The sequence below is a fragment of the Haemorhous mexicanus genome, chromosome 4 (assembly GCF_027477595.1).
Source record: "Haemorhous mexicanus isolate bHaeMex1 chromosome 4, bHaeMex1.pri, whole genome shotgun sequence".
Taxonomy (NCBI): domain Eukaryota; kingdom Metazoa; phylum Chordata; class Aves; order Passeriformes; family Fringillidae; genus Haemorhous; species Haemorhous mexicanus.
Window position 1 is genome coordinate 65,094,033 of NC_082344.1, and position 22,948 is coordinate 65,116,980.

Below are 22,948 nucleotides of genomic sequence, written 5' to 3' on the forward strand. Positions count from 1 at the left end.
TGTTTTTGGTTTGTCTTTCATTAGATGACAAACATTTTCTTAGATGGCAAACATTTTTTAAAACCAATTTATGAAAGCACATTTAAAACATATCATGAAATGAGGCTTGGTTTTGAATTTATATTATTCAAAACACAACCACATTGGATGACCCCTGTTGTTGAATGAAGAATATGGTATAGTGAATGAAGTGAGTTTGAAAATAGTTTTTTTTAACAAAAAATGCAGCGGGCAAGAGCCTTCATTTACACTCATGCAGAATTTTGTTTTGCAAAAAGAAGAGAAGAGTTTATCAGAGTGAAAATGGGGGGCATGAGGCCAAGAAAATTCATTTCTTTTGCTGCAAAAACAAGTTGTAAAGTAAACACCATTCAGCCAGGCTGTGAGGTAGTCCTTCCACAAAATTTAGAGGAAAGAGAGGAATGTGCAGGGACCCAGAATAAGGAGAACTATGTCCCTTTCCTTTTATCTAGAAATCATGTTACTGAAAAGGTCTCTCCACTGTAAAGGACACAAGGGAAGTCACTAGTGCTATTATAGATCCATTTCCATTGGAAGATCAAAGCAGCAACATAAAAACATAAAAAGTGTCAGCTGAAGCATTTTCTTCTACTTTCAAGGTAAATGGTAAAAGCTGCTGAATGGAAATCTATCAAAATCTTTTCTTCTGACATGTTGATGGTAATTTTCCTGACTGATATTAACCTCATTAAACAGCCATCAGTGTCTGCTAGAAAAGTGAAGAGTCCCTTCCCACAGTTCATCTGAAGAAAGATGGCCAGTAGTGAAAAATTCAAGTCTTACTTTCTGCTGAGCCTGAACAGATGTATAGACAAATTAAACATTAATAAATGCATAGAAAAACATCACTTATACTGGAAATAGCTTTGGTCCCTTGCCTAGTGCTTCATATTTTAATCACTCAGTGATTGATGTCCTATCCAAGTCTGGTATATGACTGGAGCTGATTTGTTCTCAAGAGATACACCTTTCTCCATTCACCCCTCACTGAGAAGGAAGATACAGAGCTGTATTTTGCTATTCTTCTCTTTAAGGAATGTGGCTTCACTCTAACACCTTTCTCACCTGCTGTCCCCAACACTGCAAACTGATGCAAAGAAATCATCACAGCACAGTTTGGGCTTTTTTGCAAAGGCCCAGTCCAACACACCTGGCACCTGAGCACAACCCCAAGTTTACAGTCTAAAGATTTGTGTAAAATCCAGGCCAAATGCTCCACAGCCTCATCCACAAGCAGCTCTCAGGATCCCAGTTTATCCTACCCCTGTGAAATTTTTGCACCCAGCTGAAAACAAGCTGCCACAAGCTACCTGGGCAGAAGAACACAGGTCATAAATCCTGTTTGATCCTCTCCCACTGGCATTTTGCATTAAATCCAGTAAAACCCTAGGAAACCTAAACCCAAAATTCTATCCAAACATTCTTTGGTTTGTGGTTCACTGAATGCTGCTGTGGTGTGTTTGTGAAGTGAAAGAGCTGGAGCAGTACCTGGAGAAGGAGCAAAGGTGGTGGTGGTGAAGCAGAACAGAAAATACCTGGGCTGAAAAGCTGAAAAGAGGGAGAGAAAAGGCAAGGAATGAGGCTAAAGTCTGAGATTACACAAGGAGATTGGGCTGGAGGTTAAGGCTGAGACACACCAAAAGTTGTGGAGCCTGGGACTGCTGGCAGAGCTTGGGAAGGAAGAGCCAGCACAGATGAAGGAGTCCAGGCATGAGTAAGTGAGGGGAGAAAAAGCACAACAAGAAACAGCCTGGAGGGCTTGGGGTGAGAGTGGATCTGTCAGGCCAGAACAAATTCTTGTGCAATGGATGGAGGAATTTCTGCCCAGCAGATCACATTCCCCTGCAGACACTTAATTTTCTACTGTACATGGTGTTATAAAATGATGTGACTCTTCTAGCAAAGTACATCTCACCCTTCTGTGGTTTCCCATGGTGAAATAGAGGCAAATGGGGAAAAACACAACCACTGGCAACAGAGGTCTGTGCAAAAGAGCAAATCCTTCCAGACTTGCTGAGGAACCATGAAGTACTGGATGATTAGAGCTCACCAGCTCCCATGAAAATATTTTCCAAAAGTATTATTTCAGGACCAGAAGGCCTTGAAACAATCAAAGCATTCTCACAACAGGGGCTTTTTGTGTCCCCAGAACTGGAGGGCAGGAAAGCTGTCACATAAGAAATGCCAGGACTCAGGGAGATGGGGAAAAGGCTGATAAGAAAGGCTCCTCTTCGCATTTGATTGAAACCAAGACATTCCTTGGAAAGTGCAGATTTCTGCAAAGCTTCATTATCTGAAAGGATATGTTCTCTTGAAAAATTTCTATCAGCTGAAAGCAAAAAATGATCCTGGTTTTCTGGCTTCTTGATAGATTTAGCTATTTACATGCAAAAATATTATTATGATATGACTACGGAAAAACAGTGAAAAAAAAGAGAATGCCAGGAAAAGAAGGATCAGCACAAGAGCCCAGAAACACAGGTTGAAAGTCCAGAGGCAATTTAGCAGACCCAGTGGAAAACTTCTAATTTTCTTTCCTTTAAAGACCAGCAATATTTTCCAGAAAGGTTTTTTTTCTTCTACATGGGATTGTTTAACGGCCAGAAATTATGGCCAGTGTTTTGTTTATCCAAGTAATGGGAAAAGCAGCATCCCAGATTTATAGCAACAAAGATTTTGAGAACTTCAGTAGGACTTGGATAGAAGCAGAAGGTGGTAAAGTCCCTTTCCAATGCCAAAATCCTCTGTTCTCATTTACTTTTCAGTGGTGGGTCTTCAGGGAGGGTCCTGTTAAATGAATCTACAGGGAAAACTTCCCTCTGTCCAGGCTTAATGGCCTTTCCTAGAGACTGGATTGGACAGTCCTCAGGCAGAGGAGAGTACCAAACAAACTCCTCACTTCATGTGAGGTCCCTGACCATGGGGCTGTTGAAAGGGAAGCATCATCTTCACTTTGGAAGAAAGGTTTTAAAAGGAAAGGTCTCACCTGCATGGTGTAAACAAATGCTCTTGTCTACTTGCATCCCAGGGCTACAGACCTTGAATGAAAACATATATTCACAGGGTCCTGAGGCAATCAGAGCCTGTTGAAGGCACTCACTGCTCAGGTGAAGTTCTCTGAAGTGTTCACATACTTCAGAAATGTCATGAGTACACATTAGTTTTGAATACAAAAAGAGAAAAGAAATGAGGCTTGCTCATCTTTGATTCCATTATCTGTCAAGACTGGATGTTCCTAGTTTTCCCTTCATTTGTTTAGGCTCATGTATTATTTCAGTAGTTACCACCTGGTCTCAAAAACCCAACAGAAACCATCTGTAAAAACCAGCAATTCCCAGACTGTAAATGCCCTGGGACTTTGGTACTTAGCAACAGAACAACATTCCACTTCATTGATGCATACTGATGGGAAAGAGAAACTGCAAGCAAAAGCAGAGCCCTGCATCCCTCCCAACGCAGCAGGTGGAACAACAAAACTACACTTGCAAAATCCCACAGACCTAGTGCACAATGAGGTGGGAGAGTCTTGTGTCTTGTGAAAATGAGCAGTTGATGGCCAGTGATTTGGAGCAATTTTCTCCTGAGTAATCAGCAGTCACTTCACCACAGGGGTAGGCTGGTGCTGTGCCTCTGCTCAGGGAGAAGTGGCTCCAGAAGGATCAGACACGCAGCTTTGGTGCAACAGGAAATGAGCCCTGTGCTGGCTGAGACCCTAAGTAAAGCAGGAGTACAGGATTTTCATTCTCATACTCTTCTAATCAATGTCAGGATTCAGCAGGAAGGGAAGTGAAAGAAATCCCAATTTCCTAATCTTCCTTCAAGGTGATTTCATAAGGTTTAATGTGTAAGCATTGATAGTCTTTTAAGTATATCCATGTTAAGATTAACTTCTTACAGTTCTATATTTTATACAAGTATTCAGCACCTGTCTTCCTCTAATTTTGATTCCATTTCTGAAAAGATATTTTACCTTTTAATCTTGTTTTATTCCACAGTTTTATCAAAGGCGAGACATTCATGTGGAAAGTAGCCCACAGGGAGGAAACACTCCTGGGCACTGCCAGGAGTGAAATTTTCCACTTCAGTGTCCACTGCCAGTGGATATTGAAGTGGAAAATTTCATGACCAGATAATTTTAATGTCTCAGTTGGGACCCAGGAGCAAGCATGGGAGGTCCTTGTTTCTGAACACAATTTGGTCACTTGTAAGAGGAGCCCCACCAGCACGCACACAAATACATGTGTAGTGTTGTGCAGCAGTTCCTGCACATAAATGCCTAGAAGCAAAACATAAGGAGCAGATGAGGGTAGGAATAAAGCCAAGCCTTTCACCTATAGCTTCAGAAGTCATCTATTCCTTTTACACACAACAGCCCTGTGAAAGGAGATGTGGGGGGTACTCCCATTTCACCTGCTGGAGATGCCTGGTGTGTGCCTGAGCTTAAGGGATATGTCAGACTTACCAAGTGAATGGTACTTAACAAAAGTAAGATCTGTCTTCTCTTTGGGGTATGGCTTGAAATAAAAAAGAGCTGACACTTCATAAAAAAAATGAAAAACCATGTAGGGACTGCAGTGCAGGAGGGCAAGGGAAGCAAAGCCCAGAAGAGATCCCGGGCTTCCAAGCTCCTCCTCTGCCAGGTGGGCTGATGCTGGTGCCACCAGCACACATGCTGCTTGGGTGGGGAAGAGTCATCCCCCAGCCCCTGCTTCCCCACACAGCAGGGAATAGGAGGGAATGGCTTTGCAAAGTCAGGTATCTTGGATCTGATCACTAATGTTTTATTCTGACATTACACTGTCACTGTAAGCCAATAATATTAATACTTTCTTACCTGTGTGCCCAATAATTAATTGTTCTGATTTCCTGAGTTTCCAAGAATTCATTCTTGTCCTGTGTTCAGTTAGATTTGGAAACTCAGCTACAAAGGAATCTTTAAGCTCCTTGGAAAAGGTTAATGATTGAGAAGTAGTTTTCTATTTTTAATATTTTCCTAGGGTGGTAATTTAGGATAGCATAGATGTTTTGTCAGAATCACACATGCCTGCTAATGTCAGCAAAGGGAACACACAGAGTATTGAACTCTCAGATGTGTAGGTTTTTAGGACACAACTCTCAAGTCCTCCCACGTACTCTAAAGACTTTAAGACTTGCCTAGATCAGATAGTATTTCTAGTCTTTAGCTTTCTTATAAAGTGCATAAATGGAAGCTTAAAGAAATGACAAAAATGTTTTATTCTCCTGTATTGTTAATGCCAAGACATTGTGTTTACTATTTTTGATTCTTCCTTTTAAAATTCTACCCTTTTCATGTTGCTATTTTTGTTATGTGTCTTCCTTCAAAACAATACAACTGTGTTGACTTTTTATCCTAGCTTATTAGGGTCAACAGGAGCCTAATACATCCTACTGGAACTGCTCTCTTTAGATGGAATTAAAATTCAGCTGTCATTGAAGATCTTTTGGTTTTTGCATCAAAAGAAGGCAACATAAAGCTGTAGAGAAAATTGTAATCCTTTTGAAATCCATTAAAGTTTTACCACGGATTCCCATGGAACCAGGATTTCACTCTCCCTAGAAACTGTGTTCTGTCCTAGTAACCTCCTCCCTGAAGTTTGAGAGCCCTGGGGTGGTTACAGTATTCCCTAGGAGAGAGTGATGTGCAGTGCCTGCTAGAGATTGGGAGCAGGTAAGGGCAGAAGGCTCACCTGGAGAACAGACACATGAGGAGCCAGAGCCCCTTTAGAACTCAGTTTTAGGAGTACAAAGCCCTTTGGTGCTTCAGGTCTAGCTACTGTGGTCAAAGAGAAATAGGTCACCTACACAGAGACACTATAGCAGCACCTCCATTTCCCACTGTGAAAATCCATTCAAACACCCCTTGTGAAATCCAATTGCATGTAATTTGAAATTGCCCATTTCCTCTGGGATAGAGCCTTTTTAATTTTGTCAACTATGGTGTATCTCCTATAGGAATCTTATCCAGATAATACATTTTGTTTATGTTCCATAAGAGTTATGTGGTAGATGGCAGAAATTCAGATGAGTCAGGATACATTGAGCATGAAACCCAAGCAGAACCAAGAGTCAGTGCCATCACAGGGCCAGCTTGTTCTGGGAGTGGATTCTATCAGACAATGTCATAATATTTTTTTTATTGCATCTTCTCTAAAGACTTCTTGGAATAGATGTCTAGTTACCAAAATTGTTCTTGAAATTTAAATAAATGTGCCATATTCTAATAATATTCATCCTTAGGCTTCATTGGAATTAATTCTGTATTAATATTTCATTTCCTAGCAATAAAATTTACAAGTTTTTTCACTACAAATAGAGATGAAAGGTGGGGGTGAAAACCAGCTACAGAATGTGCAGCAGCCTATGGCAAATATAATGATTCTGAACTAAATCTCTGCATTTCAGTGAAAATTCCAAGTACATTATTGCTCAGAAAATACATAGAAGAATACTGGCAGATTCAGAAATCAAAATTTCTCAGAAAAAAAGTTCACTTATACTTGAAAAAATAATTTTCACGATTCATTATTTTTTTAGTAAAGAAAAAAACTTTGGTTCTGTCTTTTGGGAATAAGGAAAATCAAACCTAAGCAATGCTAACTTTTTTTTTTCCCCCAGAGTTTTTCAAAATTAAAAACACAAAGTTATTGAAGTGGAAGAATATTCCATAAGATATAAACTATGGTTAGAAATTTTTCTAACTAATTTCACTGTATAATCTCAATGGTTACAAAACTCCAATTCTTTTAAAATCATTTTACATATTTAGCATGCTGACATTTAACTGTTGCTTAACAATGGTCCACAGGTTCCATAAGCACCTAAACTTCTGAAAAAAGAGGCTCATTTTCTGTATTTCACTCCTTCAAATGGCTCTGTCTCAGCCAGCTGGTGACAGCAATAGCCAGTATTGTGATACAATTTCAGGGGCTGTGTTACACAAAACCCTGCAGCAAACACGGGAAAAGGTCTGCTATCAGAGTGACTCATCAGCTGAACGATTTACACAGTGTGCAGGAGAGCAGCTAAACAGTCCCTTGGGTATTTAAGATGCACATTTTTTTTATTTTCAACTGCAAAATATCACTCCCATTAGAAAGTACTAAAAGGAAGGTTGGAGATATCTCCAAAACTTGGCTTTGTACCGTGTTCTGTAGCATGTAGTCTCCTCTAGACATGCCACCCAAATCAGCTGCACTGCTGACCTTGCTTAGTGAATGCAGCCTCAGCCCAAGATGGCCTGACAGAGAACACAGTTCTTGTTATTAATGTATTTAGTGCTAAGGGGGGAAAATTTAGGATATCAACATTTTTCTTTGGGGACTTATTAATCTGGAAGTTTGTCACTGTTCCTTTTTGATCCTCCAATTGCTGTTAAATGACACTTGGTTTTAGCCATTTCTCCATATTTTATGGGGACCTTGAAATGAAAGAAAACAAAAAATTAACTTTTAGTTACAGAGAAAATCAGAAAAAATCTTGATTGTTCAGCCCAGGAACTTAAGTCTGTATGGGATAAACAGAAAAATGAGAGATGCAAGACTTACACTGAGTAGTCTGTGTCAAAGCTAAACGAAATTAGACCTTAGAAGTTAGGAATTTGGGGAGACCTGGAAGAAGTAGAGAATGACAGAAATAAAATATATGGACCTGGAGATTCAGTCCTCAGATCAGGGTTTTAAAATAAGCCTAAACTAATTGAATTAAGTCACTTAATTAAATTAATTGAAGAACTGAAATTAATTTCCTGCTGTAATAGATTTTATAATAGCTTCAGCTGAGCAATTTATTTGCTGTTTGAGGTTTTTAGGCAATTGATTGATTAGTGAACAATTTTTCAGTTTAACAGTAAATATCTGTAGTGGTTTGCATGATTTAAAAGCCAAAGAATTCAGCACTAATTTACTATGAGACCAAGACAGAAAAACATTGTGTTTCAGTTGCTGGCAGTTTTTGTGGCTGAGTTACATAAACACAGGGGCCAGCATCTCTCCAGGAACAGTGGCAGCAGTTAGAGCACTCCTCTGTGCCAGGCCCTTCAGACTGGCTGACAAACTGTGCTTCCAAGAGACCAGAACCCAAATTCTCTGAACTGAATGAAAAACCTCCCAGTATCATTAGGAAATTTTGAGTCATTACATTTCAGGCAATGTCTGTTGCCCATCACATTTCAAAAGACAGTAATTCTTGGCAAACACTGATTTTGTTTCATTATGGCTGTTTTTGTTCAGGATTCACTCTGCCTAGATTTTAGCACAACAAACTGCCATAAATGCAGTTTGGGTTAAATTAGTTCTGTCCTACTCTTGCAGTCATTTGAAAGTACATGGGCTGTGTCATCTAAACCCACAGTGCCATTTAACAGCAATATCTGCTCTGCTGAGATTTGTGGTCCCTCTGTCCATGATTGCTATTATTCCTAGCAAGTTCTGAGTTATTTCCTATGACTGTTTTAGCAAAATTCACCCAGTAATCCATCATTCTTGCTCATATTCCTCATTGTTTGTGCTTCTCTGAAACTGCATCCAGCTTTTAGAAGGAATTCAGGAATATATCTATGCTACTAGAATTTTTATCACTGAATATAAATGCAGTAATGGATTATTCAATTGAATCAGGAAGAAAAAAGGATAAAATAAGTAAATTCGCAGTCACCTTGTGGTATATTTCAGGGGAAGTTCATGACACTTTAAAAATGACATCTCATTTAGTATCCCAGAAAAAAGAAATGGATTGCAAAGAAAATAAGCCACAATAAGAGCTTTGAAAATATATCTTCCTGTGTTTGCAAAACCAAAATCATAGTACAATGGAATAGTTCAGGTTGGAAGGGACCTTTTAAGTTCATCTGCCTAAGACCCTTGGAATGAGCAAGGACATCTTTAACTAGATCAAGCGGCTGATAAAAGCCCCATCCAAAATAAGAGTTAAAATAAGAACAAGAGGACAACTATTCTAAGACATTTCTTGATGACATATAAACCTCAATTTTACATGGGTTGTTGTCATACAAAACAAATGGTCAGAGGATTATTTATCAATGGAGAAAACCTACAACAAACTTAGGATATACGAGTGGAGCAAAATACAGCAGCCTACCCCAACTGATCTACTTCAAGAAAAAAAAATAGCAGTCTGCTATTAGCAATGCTTTATATTCCCACAGAAAATGAATCACTGCTCCTTCACCCACTGACCTCTCCTTTTGGAAACTGCACTTTCTATCTGATTGCAAATATTAAGCAGAACATACATACCAAGTGCCAAAATATTTTAATAATACATCATCTTAGAGATGTAGGTGTATGAGTGAATTCTGACAAGTGAGAACACTCCAAAAAACTGCAAAGATATTGAAAAAGAGGGAGAGGAATGGTCCAGAGGTGAAAGTACTGAGCTGTTATTCTGTTCTTGGCTCTGCCACAGACTCGTGGTTTGACCTTTAGCAAACAGGTTTGTCATCAGCTTTGTCAGGAGCTAAACCAGACCTCCAATGTCTCAGCTCTCCTTCCACACAAGAATGATCCCTCTCTAGGAAGCAGTTGTGATGATGCATTGTGAGAGGTTTAGACACTGTGGTGATAAGCACTGTACAAAACCAAACTGTAGTGAGATAAAACTGTCAGTCACCAAACGGTGAGGAGGTGTTTTTGAAAGAGATGTTTTCATATTATTTACTCAAAAATGGAAAATTTTTAGTTTTCTCTTCAACTGTACAACAGTTGCACAGTAAGCACAGTAAACACGGCCAGCTTAGAAAGCAGACAGGCATGAATAAATGTGTAAACCCTGAGTGATGTCACACAGTGCTGCCACTCATACCCAGACCTTTCCTTTGGTACCCACATGTGCTGAGAGGGAATGTGGCTCCAGGAGAACAGCTCTGGCCAGAGTAGAAGACAAAGGTGGGCAGACTGCAGAAAATACTCATTTTGAAGCACCTTGGCACACTTATTTATATCCTATGTAAGCCACAGTTTATATTAAACAAACAAATTTTGCTCTACTTAGGAAATACACCTGTCTATGTCATTGCCAAAGGATGCTGTGAGTCCCAAAATTACATGGGCACAAGGGTGGAGAAAAAGGTGAAAGAGAAACTCAGTGAAAACACAGACAGCACATCACATAGTCAGAGACTTCAACTAGCTGCAAACTGAGAGGTGAGACTTCCTGACCCCGTTCTTGGTTCTGCCTTAGCACCAGCACTGGGGACACGACACTGGCCTCAAAAGACTTTCAGATGGATCACTTAAAGCTTTCTTAAGGCAGTTCAGAATAAACTTCCAAGGACACACACACACACACACACACACACACACTTTCTTGTTGCCAAGACCTAAATCCCCCTGGCTCCAAGGAGAGCATTCATGATGATGAGCTTAGGCTGCACCACCAAGGCCAAGAGACCTTCATTCCCACTGACTGATGTTCTGCTCTTTCTCTTCTTATTAGAGGAAGCCCCCATTTATGAAGCCATCCTCTCCTTTGAAATAAGGACACATTTTTTAAAGCAATCAATAGGAAACAGCCTTTATTTTAGAACAGGTATGATTAGCCAGTGATGAAAATATCTATGTCACAGACAAAAATGCTGCCAGGTCACATCAGAAGAAATGCACATATCACAGAACCCCTCCTGAGTTGTATTTCTCCAGGTATCAGATTTACCTCAGGAGGGAGGATAACAGATATACAAGCTAAACCCACTGGTACTAACTAAACAAACAACACTGCCATCAGCTCACCAATGGAGGAAGAGAAGAGAACTACAAATAAAAAGATGTACAGCTATCAGATACACAAGCTCTTGCAGTTAGTGGTATTCACTCACATATCAGTGTAGCTCAACATATCCTGTAGAAAACAGCAGCACCTTTTAATTCCACTGCAGTTCATTAATGCTAATTTGAGCCCTGGCCTGATGCTGTGTTTGGAAACGTTTCCATCTTATGCTATGACTTCAGTTCTAATGTTTCAAAATGCTATTAAAATTAATCAATTATTAAAATAACCTAATTTGTCCCCTGATTTGCAACCAGTGCCAAGTGCAGCATCTCTCGTGTCGCTCTGCACATGCATATTCTGAGTTTACAAAACACTTGAGAAGTGTTATAAAAAGGCCTGCAGACCTTTCACATTGCATTTATTCTGCATCTTCTCAAGGCAAAACCAAGCACACATTCTTTACCAGCTGGGGTGCACTGTGTTAATTTTGATAAAGCAAATAGATCCAGACAGACAAAGATGTAAACATGTACAAGAACTAACCAAGGTTCAGAGGAATGAATGCAGATACCTTGATATGAGCAAGCACCATAGCAACAGCCTCCAGTAAATCTTTTTAACTCTCTCTTAAAGATATAAGGGAGAAGGAAACTCTTAAAGCATTTGAAAGGTGAAAGCCAAAGTGAAATTAAATTTAACAATGTCACTTACCAATTTCCCCTTACCTGTACAGAAGAACTCTATTGAATGAAAAATGCATTTATTTGTCACTCTTTTTCAGGGCATTAAATCATTTAGCTGTCTCTTCTGCAAAAAGAGAGGGAGTAGAATTGTCACTGCTCTTTGAGGCTGCTTCTGTTTCCCAAAGGACAAAACGAGAGCAGACAAAAAACTAACAGAGATGCTCAGTGCTTGTCCAGACCTGATAAATCTCAGACTAGGAAAGCGCTGCAGAGAGACCTGCTTTTGCTGCCTCTCTGGCTGTACAGCTGCTAAAGATACCTGGCCTTTTTATTTATTTTTTTTATTTTCCTCATTTTCTTTCTTTCTTTCTTTCTTTCTTTCTTTCTTTCTTTCTTTCTTTCTTTCTTTCTTTCTCTCTCTCTCTCTTTCTCTCTTTCTCTCTTTCTCTTTCTCTCTTTCTCTCTCTTTCTTTTCTTTTTTTTTTTTTTTCTTTCCTTTTCCCTTTTTTCCCCACCTTCTTTCCTAAAAGAAATCAAAAGGAGATGGATGCTGCAAGCAGGGAACAGTGCAGGGAAGGGACAGGACATGAAAGAGGGATGATCCAGGAAAGTAGAGTTCCAGGGCTGGCGCTGGGATGCAGGTGAAGGCACACACAGCCTCAAACACATCCTGCCTGTTTCAGTCACCACTGAGGAGCAAAATGATGGTGTGGAGATGTAGCCCAGTTGTGATCACCAAATATGTCCCAGAGATGGGCTTGCTCTTGACAGCCCACCTGTCTTCTTCACATCACCTGAAAGATTATGGACCAAGGGAAGGGACTGAGACAGGGAACAATATGTTTTCTCAATTTTTCTGTCAGTTGAGCCTGAATCAAAGCTTGATTTTTTTTTTTTTTTTCATGTTGTCTTCCAGGTAACTTTTGATCATAGCTGGAGCAGTAGCCTTTTGTTTTTTTTTTCCTGACAAGTTCAAAAGTTTATACTGCTGGCAGAAACATTTAGAGAAAAATGACTCCACATTTTGGCCAACTTGGATTTTAAGCCTCTCTAAGTCTTCTCTTCCCAGAAACCCCTTTGGTCTCACTTTGGTGATACGCACAGCCCAGCAGAGAAATGCAGTGCACGTGCTAAAATGTGGGAATCCTTAAAATTAGAGGGTTTTGGGAAAGCTGCAAAAAGCAGGCTTTAGAGATAGAGATTGCTTTTCCCTGTTGCCAAGTCAGTGAGCCCTGCATAGAGCACAGGACAATGACTACAGCCCTGAGCTACAGCCCCAGGGATGCAAGCAGACCTATTTTTAATAAATGCACTTGAAGTCTGAGCAAATGCTACTTTTGTGATCTTTCTGGAAACTAATCAAAATTCGATTCAAGAAAAGGCAACCAGAATAGCTGTTTTCCCACTATCAGCTACAACCAACAATTATGTCCAGAGAAAACATGAAGTGACTAATCCAAACCTATGTAAGCAGCAACTCTGAACCCATCCCCTACTCCTGCCTCAGGATTACTTCTGCCAGACCAGGACATCCATTGGAATTCAGGAGCTGCTGTGTAAAACAGAGCTTCAGGAGGGCTGTATCCACACACATATTTTTCAAGTTGTTATACTCTCTGCATGCTGATTGAAACCCTTCCTGATGAGTCTATCCATGCTCCTGAATTTTAGATCTGACATTATATTCCATTAACCTCATGGCAACATGAATAGGTTTCTATTCACTGAAAAGAAACTGGCATCTCATCCCCATCTCTTTCTCCACACATTTCCCTGAAATAGTAGTGGTAGAATTGGCTGGATAGCCCTTAACTCCACACTAACTACTTTGCAATCATATCCTTTTTTTTAAGTGATTACTTTCACAATGGAATTTAAAATAAAGCACTTTTGAAATGAAAATTATTCTCAAGAAATAACAGAAAACCTCAGTAATAAAGGCATTCTTTTTAATGACAACTCTGCATTATCTGAAGTGAAAGACTTTGAGTCCCTCATTCAAATTGTTGCAAGCTCAAGAAATACATACTGCTGGTTTTTTCCCCTCAATTGTTTTCCCAGTCCTTCATGTTTAGGGCACTTGTGAAATAGCATCAGCTGTTCTTCGCCCCTTGCTGGGAAGCAATGGCATCATCTCCTCCTAACCAATGTTCATGGGATAAATGCCACGTGGTAGCATCTACTGGAAAGACTCTCTCTTTCCTTAAATCTTGTTATTCTGTGCTTAATTTCCCCCTCTTTGAAATGAGAGTAGTGGTAGTAATTTCCTTACTGTTTTTAATCAAAACAAATGCTGGAGGAATGGAAATATTGAGAATATTGCTAAAACAGAAACAGTTATTTTACAAAAGAATAACAATCACTGAAAGTGAGTAAAAGGAAGAGATGGAAATTATGTTTTGATGTACTTGCCCACAGTGTGCACCACTAGGCTGGTGGCTGTCATCTGGTAGCTGTCATTCCACCTGCAATTCTGTACACCCTGCAAGGCTGCTCAGTGTTACCAGACAGGCTGAACACAAAGAAGTTAGAATGATGCATTTTAGCTGTAGTGGGAATCAAATAGAATGAAAATTCCCTAGTCACTGGGAGGGTATGCAAGGATGAATACAGCAGACATGGATTTCAGGTTTAAGGATTTGTTCCCAGTTAAAATGCAGAAAGTATGAACAGATGTATTTATTACTTGTATTTATACGTTTAGGCTAAAGCAGAAAAAGAAATTTTTTACAAACCAACAATGCAGCAGAAATGTAGAATCAACAAAAGAGCTTCAAGGGGTACCAATCAGGAGACATCTGCTAACATTGGTGGATCTGTGCTCAAGACCTGGCTCCAAGTGAAACTTTCACAGACATGTAATATAACACCAGTGTTTCACCAAGCACATCCACATTCTTAGCTTGCTGGTTTTTTAATTCAAGCACCAGGAAGAACTAAAGAAAAAAAAAAAACCATAAAATTTCCTGCTGGGACTGATGGAAAGATATGATCAACTCTTAATTTCTGTAATGCAATTGCTTGGCACATGAGTAACTATTTGCATTTCAGCTCATGGCAGCAGCAGTTCCTGCACACAATGGCACCATCCTCAACCAGAGGGAGCATAATTTTTGTGTCTTTTCAGCAACAGAGCCATGCACTCACTCCCAGCAAATCTATCTCCAAGATAGCCTTGCAGGCTCTGTAGATATTAACTGCCATGAGTCTAAAGATTTGCTGGTATTCATTTTGATTAACACAATCTCTAGCAATAAAGCCAAGCCTCTCTCCTCTTGTATTTACGGGGTTCCCAGATGAAGGGAGGAATGATCCATCTGACCCCATGTTCTTAGAAGGCTAATTTATTATTTTATGATACTAGAATATATTAAAGAATACTATACTAAACTATACTAAAGAATAGAGAAAGGATGCTTACAGAAAGTGAAAAGATAATAATGAAAACTCGTGACTCCTTCCAGAGTCCCAACACAGCTTGGCCATGATTGGCTATTAAGTCAAAGCAATTCACATGAAACGAAAGAAACAATCACCAGTTGGTAAACAATGTCTAAACACATTCCAAAGCAGCAAAACAGGAGAAGCAAATCAGATAATTACTGTTTCCCTTTTCTCTGAGACTTCTCAGCTTTCCAGCAGCAAAATCCTGAGTGAAGGGATTTTTCCAGAAAATATGACAGTGACACTCTCCCAGCACGGTGAGTTACAGCTGAGCATGGCAGCATCCTGAGCATACTGGCCTCATAATATACTTCAGTCTTCTGCAAAGTGTCTGTGCCTGACTCCCCCGGGGCTCAGCCCCAGTCCTCACTCACAGAAGCTGGAAAAGGAGCAAGAGCTGTTGGGGATGAAAACTGGCAGCAATAAGCTAAATGCTTTAATAAAAAACATATTTCTCAGTGTGACAATGCCAAAATTCAACTGTTTGCCCGAAATCTGTCATTCACTCAAAAATCTTGTAATGATGGTTATAAAGTGAAAGGCTGAAGTGTTGCTTAACATCAGCAGGTAAAGAGCACAGGGGTTAATCAGCTTCCCCTTCAGACTGATTGCTCCAAGGATCCAGAACAAAACCCAGTTCTGCCTCACTTTCTCCACCCACTGAAATTAAGGCACACGAATTACTGGATTTTCAGACTTCAGACAACTACACTAAGGATTTTGGAGGATTTAGGCAGTTTAAAGGCTACCTCTCTGGCAAAAACATAACTCAGCCAGGTGGGGAGGAATGCCTCTGCTTTCAAGCTTACAGTGAGTGCCTCCATTCATACACAGCAGGACAGGGCTATCAAGGTGCATCTTCACATGATTTCTGGGACTGTTTTATATATATCTGACTGTTTCTGGAGGATGAAACATTAAAATAGCTTGTTTAAAAACACAAACCTTGTAAAGCCCTGATGACTCATTAGGAAGGCATTAGCAAGAAAAAACCCAACTCTTAACTAAGAAAGTACAGGTACATCTATGATTTCTCTAGCAAGTGTGATCTGTGTCAGCCAGTCAGCCACCGCCTGGCCAGCCCAGCCCCTCAAATGATCACACATGAAATGCTGCTCTGGGAGCAGCACACAGCTGGAGAGCCTCCACTGAGCCAGCCTCATCTAACTTCTAGATGACAAACACACTTCAGGATCAATCAGACACTAAGCTATGTAGTTCCACTGAGACTGGAATACTTTGGGACCACTGGCACATAACTGCTAATTAACATTTAGGTAACTGGGAAAGTAACAGTTCAAGGCTTCTGAAATGTAGGTGTCTTTAGAGAAGAACTCATAGACGATCATATTTTGGATGTTGGATCCCTAAAGACATATCCTATTATTAGTACTAATACAAGGTCACGTGATTGTGGATTTAGCCATGAAGAACTGGTTTAAAATGAACAACTCTTTTATCCAAGCATTTTGTAATATGTTTTGCCTCTTTAAATAAAATCAGGGAAAAGAGAAAAAGATTTTCTGTTATTTAAAAGAATTGAGTAAAAGAATAAAAAGGAAAGTGGAAACAAACCAACCTAAATGGTTTTATTTCATTTTGTTTATTGTGTGCTAGACAAGTTTTGTTTTTAAATTAAAGACATTCCTTCATGATAAATATTGACCAGTTCTAATATCATATTTCTTTGAAATTGTTCCCACAGCAACTGCCAAGAGCTGAAAAGTTCTGGTTTTGTTTGAAAAACAACTTAATAGCAGTAAAGCTCCTCTGCTTTGCCCAAATGTATTTGTTAGTCTAATAAAACATAGCTGTTCTCTCTCCTAACCGTGACGTCTGGAACTTAGTATCTTTTCTGCAAAGAGGTTCTGAGATGCACAATGAAAATGCTCTTCTGCCTTGCAGAAGCCATACACAGCAAAAAGGTCCAAGAGAAGGAGAAACCATCCCAGGGTAGTGCCTGTACCTGCCTCTTAGTTATGAGGAAAGCCACGACATTAGCTTTGATTAGACACATTTAGATGGTCAAAATATAGCAAAACAAATTGCAGCACGCACCCTGTGCCCAGAGTGTGCTCTGACAGCCAGAACGTGCTAGCAGGATTTTGTGCCACACTGAATTACTCTCTAGAGGTGTATGACACTGAATCACTGTCTGCAGGGGCTGTATTAACCAAACCCTGACATCCTTATTTATGTAAATAGGATCACATTTAAGGAACTACTCATACATGTAAAAATTGGAGGAGCCAGGAAGATGCCATATCATTTCTGCAGGGGTTTTCTTCCTCCCCAAAATTTATTGGTTTTTCATATCATAATTTTCTTATTACATGTCCTTGCAAATATTACTTCCAAATGAAGTGCACTCTTCATACACTTCAATTAGGAAGAAAACCTCTCAAACACAGACTCAAGGGCAGCAATACAGTTACCCTCAGAACAAAGTAATTTCATATCCTCACTGTATTACTTCCACAGTCTGGGCTTGGTATAAGAAATTAACTTTACTCTTAAAAGCAACATACAAGATGCATTCAAAGATCTTTTTCAGCATGTGCACCATTAGTGCTACAGCTTACTGCTATGCATCAAAATCCCAGAGGAAATCTGCTGACCTCACAGCTTTTCTATGCTTGCTTTGGAGGAGACAGCTCATAAATCCCCTTTCCACCACTGCACTGCTATTTGGGAGTGAATTTCCATGAAGGACCATGCTGCATATTCAACAGCTGGCTGCAAACTGCCTTATTCCACTACTGGTAGGATTTTTCACTTGTTGTTCTATTTACAAGTGAAATGAAGTGCATCAGGGCCTCAGTTCCCAGATCTTTATCCATCCACCACTGGGATTCACAGAGGCTTCTTGTTTAACCCTCTCATGACAGAAAACTACAACTGAATTAAACGAGTTGACAAAAAAGCCCAGAGCTCTTCTTAGGTTTTTGGATCCCAGTACATGTGACAAATTGTCATAACTCAGACTCTGGAGGGCAAGGTAGGTGCTGATCTGTAGGGAATCACTTCATCCCAGGTGCTTTCTGAGCAGAGATGACACAGAATGACTCTTTGGGTTTGCAGACACCAAAGATAAAACCCATTGTGTATAAGCAGTTTCTTAGCACTGACACAGCTTGGACTATTTTCAGAGACTGCAATGTAAACCTACATTTATATACTGCCTCATAGACCTCATTAAAAAAACCCCTAAAACAAAACCAAACACATCCCCAAGGATTACCTTCTTCAACTGGGAACACACAAGAAGTTTCCAGAAAGCTACAGACTTCACTAGCTGCTGCACAGAAATATTGTACTTCTTTTGGAACACTACATAGGGATATCTTTGCACAGCTGAGTGACTCTAAAACCATTCACACATTGTAACCAGCTGTCATTCTCAACTACACAGTATCAAGAACTAAATTCCATCAGCAATGCTCAAATCTGCCAAGTTCTGCCCTCAGATTCTTAGTGCTATTACGGCTTGGAATGATACATGCCAGTTCCAGGTTTTATTTTCTTATTCAGTCATCTTTTTTCAAACAAAAGTGGTTGAAAATACACAGCCTCTTTTGTGAGATAATTTCTCTGGCATAATTGAAGAAGATGCTCCAACAACGCTGACTTCTTCAAAATACAGTTTCCTGCAAGTACCTTTCTTCTGCTCTCCAGAGGAATCTCTGAACCTTGGGGAAAACAAATTGCTTTTGGTCACTGTGACAGATGAGGTGAGAAAAGTAACTAGTGGTTTTAGATAACAAGACTGCTCAAATACAGAGGTGAACATTACCAGATCTCACGGAACATATTAATGAGATTAACATTAAATTTAGGTCACAGTTTGTCTGCACCACAAAGGCAAACAGTGAGCCTGCTGTATACTCTTTTACAAGGGTGGAGTCTGACTGACTTTCCCTGCTTTGCTCCCTGTGAATAACAAGAAAACAAGTAGGAAGACATTACTGAGCTGGTGGCCTTTGCCAGTCATTTTTACAAGAGACCTTGAGAGGAGAAACAGAATGTGGAAAAGGCTAGATCCTACCTGGAGTACTCAGCTAGAAGGATAATGTTCATCACTTGCACAGCACTGCTACTCATATGAACTCACACAGCTCTCAACAGCCTGTGACAGTACAGCTTCACAATTCAGCAAGGAAAACAAGCTTTATGCTGGTACACCTAAGGCTGCACTAGCTACATAAGCACAGCAAGGGGCAACAGATGAGTGGACTTGGCATTTGATGCTTTGCAAATCCAACTGTCAGTCTCTTGGGAAGCTGGAGCTGTTGACAAAAGGCAGTGTAATTATTGGCACTGGGTTGTACAAAGGTAACAGCATAAAAACTTAACATTCCCCAGAAGAAATGAAGGTGTTAAAATAGCAGCTGGGTAAATACCAGATAATGAAAGAAAGCAGCATGAGTTCCCCAGGTTCAAATAAGGCAGACAAGTACTTTGCAGAACTGACCTTATTAAAGAGACATTATCAGTTTAAAAACTCACCCAAAACAATAACAGTAATCAGTGTAAATAAAAGTTACCTATTAAACATAACAATAATTTCCACCAAAGTGTCAATCCTTTTACTTCCATTTTTACATTTTTTTGTAGTGAAGTGCCAGGTCCATATAGGTATTCTCACTTTTGTTTACAACAGATTGACTTTGACACAGATAGTCTCTTCCAGAACATCCAGTTATTCGCTCTTGGCTTGAATTATTTTTCATTAGGCCTAGCATGTGTATTCTACTTCATAATAAATTAATAAACAATAGCAAGGTTAAAGAAATTTAATATCAATTTATGATTAGAAATCTCAACTCATTTGTTTCACAGAAGCATTTTCACCTCAATCACTGCAGGACATTTTTAGTACATCTTTCCTGAAATATTTTTCATCGTGTGGGATCCTTTTTATTAAAAAAACACCAACCTTCAAAATGCATTCTTTTAAATAAAAACTTGACAGAGTGGGGAATATGTATTCCATGCTAATCCAGTATCCAGGTATCCCAAGCCAAAAATACAGCAAGGTGAGCAGAAAGGTAGCTTGTTGTTAATGCTGAAGAGCCTGGGCATAACTAAGCCTCCTGAAAATCCTGAACCCTGGGCACAAGGGCTGTTAGCTGCAAGCTAACATTACAGGAGCACGTGTTGAAAAAATCATAGCAAAGCTACAGTTTATTAGTCTAGCATGGAGAATAATTTCTTCAATAAAATTTACCATTGCCAGTAAGTTGTTATTTACTGTATGGATTAAATCATTGACCAAGGACAGTTACTTTTGCTTGTTCTTTGAATGCCTTCGCTCATTGTGCAATGGCTTCATGTTGAAGGAAGACAACAGTGCAATGGAGATGGGAGTACACAAGGAACTGTCAAGGGCAAGAGGAGAAGCAATGAACTTCCAGGGGAACACAATTGATTTGGACAGTGTTTCAAACACTGAAGAAGTTGGCCTTCTATTACTTCTTGTATTGATGACTGTGAAACCAAATGGGATGAATTTGAATGGCTTGTCCAGCACACACATTCTCTGGGAGACTTCAGCTGTGAGATAAGGATGGCAATACCTATGGCACACACACAAAACTGCACAATCAACAGCTGGCCCTCTGTCCTCCTGAGTGACTCAAAGCTGAATGTAAGCCACTCCTCACTGAAGTGGGCTATGTCCTAGTTAGTACTTCTTTCACAAGGCACAAGAGATGTTAAGATCTGGATGTTTCTTTGAATATGTATTGCATGATATGAGAGTGACTCATAGCAGGGAGTGACTTTCCCTGCTAGAACGTTGCAGTCACTGAACTGCTTCAAATTTGTGATGAGGTGTGAGAGAGTTACAAATCAGCTTTCTATTGCTAGACACAGAGATTATCTATTAAGGATAATAAATTGATACTGTATTCAATATTCAGATGTTGCATTTTACTATTGTAACCTAGTAGAGCTATTGGCCTCCATCAGTGATGAGTTAATGTCATTTCCCTCTTATATCGTAACAGTGAAGAGCCTGGGCTTGCAAAGACATCCTGAAGGGACTGACATTCAAGAAGGTACTTCAGCTTTCGAGTGCTCCTCGCAGCCATGAGCTGTTCAAGTTTTCCTACTGCTTTCTTGCTTAGGGGCAATTGCTTTCTTGCCTCTTTCTGAAATACCTGACGCTCCTCCTGTACAGCTCTGGTCCACTTCCAAGGCAGGACAAACCCTACTCTTTACCCACTTGTGCCTTGGGGATGAAATACCAGACACAGTTAAAACAGCAGCTCTGAACTCCCACAACCCTGACAGACTCCTCTTCCTGTGACAGCAAATACTTCCATGAAAAGATTGAAGAATGTAATAAAATAATAATTAGGAATGTCATTCTAAATACTGCATGCATTTTCTAATGCTAGTAGTGATAGGAAACACTAATTGTCTTCTGTGGAACAAATATTTAAACTTGGCAGAGAAGTGGGGAAAAAAAATGCCAACTGCAGATACATGTTAATTGCCACATTTTAATTTTTAAATAATATGGCACCCTATTAATAAAAAGGCACAGAAGATCTGTACATGAAAAAATAGAAAATATATGATCACAGTGGCCTTAGAGCACAACATTCAAATACAGTTACAACCCCCTCAAAACAGGCTTGAATAATAATTACATGTGGTTATTTTAATTAGCTTTTCCTGTTCCTCTCTTTTGGATTCATATTTATAGGACTCTTCGAGTCAACTAGACAGGTTTAAAAATTAATTCTTTCTGAAGTATAAAATTATATACTCATCAATTTAGAGAAATTCAGGAATAAGAACTTCAAAAATATCTAAAATTGTGAAAATTGGCACATTGCAATCAAAAGAGCTTCTGAAGGCATTACATGCCCATTTACATTTTTCACTTTTCTACTGAGCAAATGTGATGACACTGCTTCACCAAGGAAAAGACTGCAACAAGTTGTAAATATTTAACAATTTGGAATAGTAGCCAAACTCGCATTCAACTGAAGTAAGTTCAGAAACAGCCAAAGGCTGAAGCTACTCCAGGATGCAAGGCTCAGTACACAAGTATATGCTAAAGATCTGGACTACCAGCTGTCATTGCAGAACACAGACTGCAGAAGTAACATGCAAAGCCTATTAGGAATACAGTGTTAAACAGTAAATTAACTAGAATAACATAAAATCAGAGAACAGAGGACATATGGTTCATCTACTACATCTCTTCAAGTCGTCTGCTACACTGCAGCTTACCACAAAAATATAAATACAAAAATAATAATTCAGTACCTACTACATACAATAAATAACCTTTCTGTATAAATCATGAAAATACAGCTGTGGTAAAATCAGTGCAAAAATGACCAGAATGTAGTGAAACAACACAGAGTCCTGCCTGCCAGAATGTGCATCATAGAAAACCCATATTTTACCTAGTGCAACAAAGCACTGACAAGAATTTAAAAATGCAAGATGCACATCACCAACTGTGCCATTCTAAAATTACATCTATTTCCAATGTCAGACAAATCAGATTAAAACAACACACATGTTATTTGAACTGTACAACTCATTCTTCCTCATCATTTTACCTCATCGTTTTACTGAATTTGAAATAACTTCCTCTTCCCTAACTGATACTCTAAATGGAAGTTGCTCTTGTGAGTCCACGCTTGCACGAGCAGCCTTTTTAGAATTAAGAAAGTTCTTTTTCTTTTTCCTTGGAAAATTATGCGAAGCAAGTTTTGGATCACTTGGCTCACGGAACAAAATTATCTTCTCCCCTGTGTCTAACAGCTCTATGGCTTCAGCAGCTGCAGAGTTCAGAGAAACTGGTGGATCAGGCTGTTCCACAGAAGAGTGTGCAGGTGAACATCCCAGATGAATGAACGCTGCTTTTTCCAAGACAGCAAGTTGCTTCTTCTTTATCAAACTACATTAATGAGAAAAATTGAGTTGAAAAGTGAAAACTGAGGCAAAAAATGCACAGTGTCCTATATCATATCTTGCCACATAAGTGGTGACTTTGGAAGCTAAAGAAAATCATAGTTCAACAGACAATT

General features: G+C 39.5%; 1 protein-coding gene across 12 annotated transcripts in view; it reads right to left on the reverse strand.

The window, feature by feature from the left end:
• Window positions 1-19,672: 19,672 nt before the first annotated feature.
• Window positions 19,673-22,948, reverse strand: part of EVC2 (EvC ciliary complex subunit 2) — a 61,227-nt gene continuing 57,951 nt past the window's right edge. For all 12 annotated transcript variants that reach the window (XM_059845187.1, XM_059845194.1, XM_059845192.1 and 9 more), the window contains one exon: window positions 19,673-22,818. In XM_059845187.1, coding sequence (XP_059701170.1) covers window positions 22,479-22,818 — 340 coding nt within the window. In that variant the 3' untranslated portion in view covers window positions 19,673-22,478. The remainder of the gene's footprint in view (window positions 22,819-22,948) is intronic.